The sequence below is a fragment of the Tachyglossus aculeatus genome, chromosome X4, assembly GCF_015852505.1.
Source record: "Tachyglossus aculeatus isolate mTacAcu1 chromosome X4, mTacAcu1.pri, whole genome shotgun sequence".
NCBI classification, from domain to species: domain Eukaryota; kingdom Metazoa; phylum Chordata; class Mammalia; order Monotremata; family Tachyglossidae; genus Tachyglossus; species Tachyglossus aculeatus.
This window is the reverse complement of record NC_052098.1, coordinates 500,100-505,160: the sequence shown is the minus strand read 5'-3', so window position 1 is coordinate 505,160 and position 5,061 is coordinate 500,100. Positions and strand designations below refer to the sequence as shown.

The 5,061-nt window shown below is 59.5% G+C and overlaps 1 protein-coding gene across 1 annotated transcript; it reads right to left on the bottom strand.

Moving 5' to 3' along the window:
• Window positions 1-655: 655 nt before the first annotated feature.
• On the bottom strand, window positions 656-3,133 carry GAS1 (growth arrest specific 1). The gene has a single exon (XM_038770109.1). The coding sequence runs from the start codon at window positions 3,112-3,114 to the stop codon at window positions 2,026-2,028; it is 1,089 nt and encodes a 362-aa protein (XP_038626037.1). The 5' UTR covers window positions 3,115-3,133; the 3' UTR covers window positions 656-2,025.
• Window positions 3,134-5,061: the final 1,928 nt, after the last annotated feature.

Below are 5,061 nucleotides of genomic sequence, written 5' to 3'. Positions count from 1 at the left end.
AAGGTCAAGTGTATCAGCACTCGACACCGCTTAAGAGTGTAATTATTTATCTAAGGGCGTTTGAGGGGAGATCAGTAGCTCTGGCAGAAAACCAGCCTTTTTAGCCCACAGCTAAACAACTCCTCACAAACAATATTACAAGTTCTGGTAATTGTTGCTCACCTCACTGTTTACTTTTGCCCGGCTGAGGGTGGAGGGAGGTCGGCTTTGTTCTGCAGTTTAGTGCGTTTGTGTATGGGGGCGGGGGGGGGGGGGGGAGAGTGTGTGTGAGTGTGTGTGTGTGAAAAACCCTCTTCTAAGTACTAAGCACTAGTTCCGTACCCCATTAAGGAAACGAGGCGAGAAAATCTTACTTTGCAGAACTCTTGAACGGTGTCCGTAAACAGTTAAATCAACGGAGACCACTGGAGGCAATTAATGCCCTTTTAACTGCCGCATTTACTGATGTCTAATTGTTCATTAAAATAACGACAGTAATAATAGGCCTCTATTTATAGCTCCGTAGACAGGTACTGTACTGCACTTTAATTCCCGTTGATTATTTTTTCCCCCTCGCCAAAGGTCACCACCCCTGGAAGGTAATTTCACCCCTTTTCCTGATTCCCAACGCTTTATCGAGCCACCCATTTTTTTTAATAATGACACTATGGAGGCGTTATTTAAAACATAAAGACTTTTATGCCTTCTATAAAAATACAATATGTAAGGCAGCTTGGAAATGCATTTATACAATTCTACAACGTCCATAAAACCTCTTCAAAATCAGAAAGGTAACTCCAAATCTATAAAATACACTGTACACTGGCTGTTCTAGAGCTCGAATCTCTTGATAGATGAGATCTGTACATATTCTGGGAAAGGTGTATCATGGATGTAAATTTAAAACCTTTAATTTTTAAAAAATAAATTATTCCCAAAGAATACAATTTATAAAAATTCTATGTACAAAGTACAGCGACTGGTAACAAATCCCAGTTTTAAATACATTTTATATAAGATTTACCAGAGTTCAGCACCCTGATATAAACTAGAGGCAATAGAACTTCTCAGGATATTTGTACATACAAGTCTCGATTAAAAAAAAAAAGAAAAAATCCAAACACCACAAAACGTGTCTTTTGAAGACGGCAGTGCAGAGCTCTTTTAAAACAAAAGTTGCATTGTTCAATATCAAACAACTCTGGAAGATCAGCATTTTCGTCTTTGCTGGGGTATGGGGGGTGGAGGAAAGGGGGAAAAGCCCATTTGCTCAAACTTTCGTGGGAGGGATGAAGTTAGGGGTGAAGGGAGCACTGCCAAACCATCATATCGCCCCCTGGGAATCGAGTGCAATCAAATCCTGATCCTCCTCCAGGGGTCAGCGGGCACCGATAACTAGAATGGATGGAAGGATGGATGGATGGATGGATGAATCGGTCAATCAGTGGTATTTATTGAGTGCTTGCTGTGTGCACTGTTCTAAGTGCTTGGGAGAGGACAATATAAGTGAATTGGTAGACACATTCCCTGCCCAGTGTGAGCTTACGGTCTAGAGATAACTGGATGGCCAGATGAATGGGGCCTGACTGGCTGATCAGCACGACTCAGACACTCCACTTCCTTCCTCCTCCGGGGCTCAAACCTTACAAGCAACGATGGACACTTGCCTGTGGCAGGGAGATGCCCAACGTGTGGCCAATAACAGGTCTATCCGGGGAGGAGTTTTAGAGGGAGGGGTGGGGGTTCTGAGCAGCTCCAACTCGCCCCCACCCCTGCCAATGGCTTGGGTCGGGGGTGTCTACAAGTTGGTGCCAAGATGTTGACAGTTGGGACAGGGGCGCAGATAAGAGGGGTTAGATTTAGGGCCAGGCGAGGCTGTGGCACCTGGGGCCCAATTCCCACCTATTTCACCAAAGAAAGAGGGGGAGAGGGGCAAGGGGGACGCCTGCCTACCCTTCCCCACCCGGAGTTACCAAGCATCACTGCCCACGCCAAGGTTGGCCAGGGAAAGAGACGGGGGGGGCGGGGGGGGGGTTGTCGCCGGGGCTACCAGAGCGGTCGGAAGAGAAGTAGGACCAGGTTGGGGGCGAGCAGAGTCCAGGCGACCCCGGCCGCCGAGCCGCCGTTCCCCCTGCCGCCCTCGCCGTGGCGCTCGGGCCGCTCCCCGCCCCCCGCGGCCGCCGCCCCCGCCCCGGGCCGCCCGTGGTAAGGGGGTCCCCCGTCCTCTTCGTAGAGCGGGCCGCCCCCGCCCGCCCGCGGCTCGTCCTCGTAGTCCTCGTCGTAGTAGTCGTCGAGCCCGCCGTCGGAGCCGCTGCTGCCAGGGCCGGTGCCCAGCTCGGCGCCGAAGCACAGGCGGGCCATGTTCTCCTTGACCGACTCGCAGATGGGCCGCTCCAGCCCGTCGCACACGCAGTCGTTGAGCAGTGCCGCCTTGGGCACGGCCAGCATGTCCTCGATCACCGCCCGGCACTCGTCCGTGCAGCGCAGCCCGTTGAACAGCTTGCCGCAGTAGGCCAGGTAGCGGTTGAGGGCCACGTTGCAGCGGGCGTCGCGGTCGCAGCGTCGCCGGGCCTCGGTGCAGCCCATGACGCCGCCCGCCCCGCCGCCGCCCACCGCCGCCCCGCCGCCGGGCGCCCCTCCGCCGCTCGTCCGGGGCATGCACGGCTCGATGGCGCGCTTGGTCGACTTGCAGTTCTCGTCCTGCGCGCAGTCACAGTCCTCCAAGGCGGGGCCCCTCCTGGTGTGGTTCAGCTGGATCAGAGCCGAGATGCAGTGGCTGGGGCACCGCCAGCGGGAGGAGAAGGAGGGGAAAGAAGAGGCAGAGGAGACGGCGGCGTCCCCCTGCTGCTGCTGCTGCTGCTGCTGCTGCAGCTGTTGTAGCAGGACGGGCGCGCACGCCTCCGCGTACTGGCTGTAGGCGTAGCTGCAGTCGGGCTCCCCCTGACACTGCAGCAGTGCCTGCCAGCAGATGAGCCGGCGGCCGTGCACCAGCGGCGAGCCCCGCGGCGGGGAGCCCAGGAGCAGCAGGAGCAGCGCCGTCAGGCACAGCCAGGCGCCGGGCACCGTCCTCCAGCAGCGGCCGCCGCTCCCGCCCCCCCAGTCCCAGCCCCAACCGGCCCGCAAACCCGCCACCATCGCGGGCAGGACGAGGTGCCGGACGCCGAGGACGAGCGGGACGAGGGCGAGGGACCGGGAGACGCCGGGGCGGGGGTGGCCCCAACTCCGGCCAACTTGGTGCAGGAGGGCTTTTGCATCAATCCATTGGCGCGGCGCGCGGCTCCCCGCCGGGGGCTCAGGGAAGCCTTGCCTGCGACCAGGCGGAAAGGGGAAGGGGGAGAAGAAAAGGCAGACGCAGAGATCTCCCCCCACTCCCTCCTCAAACCCGGTTCCCACCAAACAAAACCCAGCGGCGGCGGCGGCTCAGGGCCGGCCCGGAGGGCTGCGGGCGGCGCAGGGCGAGCTCGCCAACCGGAGGGGCGCTCCGCGGCGACTCATCTCGCGCTCTCTCGGGCCGGATCCGTAGCAGGGCCGGGTGGTCGCGGCCAGGGAAGCTGCCTCTCTCTCTTGCACTCGCCGCCCGTCCTCAGCGCTTCGCCGGCCCAGTCCCTGCAGGCAAAATCCTCCTCGCTCCCCTCCCGCTCCACTCTCCGGGGGCTTTGGCCCCGCACCCCCTGCTCCTCTGCCCGCTCCTGGAGCAGACCCTGCCTCGCACCGGCCGGTGGGCTGGTGGGCGGGCTGCAAAGCCCCGAGTTCGGCTTCCCCACCTCGGCGATCGCCGGTCCCGTAGCCCGGTCCCGGCCGAGCCGCTCGGCAGCTCCCGTCTGCGGATCCCGTTCCTTGCGAGCCTTTAAATACAAAAGTCCCCCGGCGGCGGCGGCGGCGGCGGCGGCGGTGATGATGATGATGATGATGATGGTGGTGGCGGCGGCGGCGCGGCCCGGTCCCCCCTCATTACGCATGCATGGTCGAGCAAACAAACAAAAACAGCCGCCCGCCCTCCGCCCGCTTTCCCCCCCCCCAAAAGCCCCGCACTCTCGCCCGCTCCGCGCTTTCTCCTCCGTTCCGCTCGCTTTTTGGCCCCTGGCTCGGCCCCCTTTCCCGGCTTTCCGACAGGCGATTGGTCCGGGCCGGTGTTGTTGAAACTTTTTTTTTTTTTTTACGATCCACTGGAGTGAGGTTGGGGAGGGGGCGGGGAGAGGGGGCAGCTCACACTCAGAGCTTGAAAGCAAAGGCTTAAGGAGACTGGCAGCGGGCTCCGGCCGAGCTCCTCCTCCTCTTAAGGAGGCTCCGAGGCAGCCCCGATCGGGGGTCGAAAAACGCGTCCGCAGTGGGAGGGGCGGGGGGGGGGGGCTGCTTCGTTCCTTTGCGGCCCCCCAGATCCGGCCCTCCTTTCGCTGGGCGTAAACTTTGGAAACCGACATCATTGCGGCACCGTTGACAGTTGCCCAAGCTACGACCCGTCCGCGTTGGTCCGAAATGACCCGACCGGAGGAGCAACAGAAACCCCCCCCCCCGAGCCTTTTGCCCCCCAGCTCTTTTTCCACCCCATCCCTCCCCCTGTCGTGGCTCCAGACAGCACACACACACCACCTACCCACCTGAGTGGAAATCGACGAGAAAACCTGGGTTTTCGGAGGGAGACGGTAAATGATCCACCTTCTTTACGCTGCTGTCCGTGCTGAATCGGGCGAAACCAACTACGGGCGGGGCGGGGGTGGGGAGAGCGGCGCGGGAAAGTTGCTCTCGGAGTCTAAGTGGGGCGAACAACGCGAATTTCGCTCCCTCTCCTTGAAAGGAAAGGAAATTACCAGTTGTGTCCTACAGGGGTGGACGCCGGCCTCCAATCTTGAGAGCCACCTTAATATGCCTGTGACCGCAAGAGGCATCGATGTCCGCTGCCTGTCAAAAACTGGCGCTTTTTTTTCGTCCCGAGACTATCAACTCCATCTGTCACAAAAGTTAGGACTAAATCGACTTTCCAGAACCGGGGCCGGGGGGGCAGGGGGGGCTCGGAGGGTCTGCCTTAGCCCAGATGCTCAGTGCAATGGAAGTGGAATCCCAGGGGGGGGTTTGGTGGAGAGG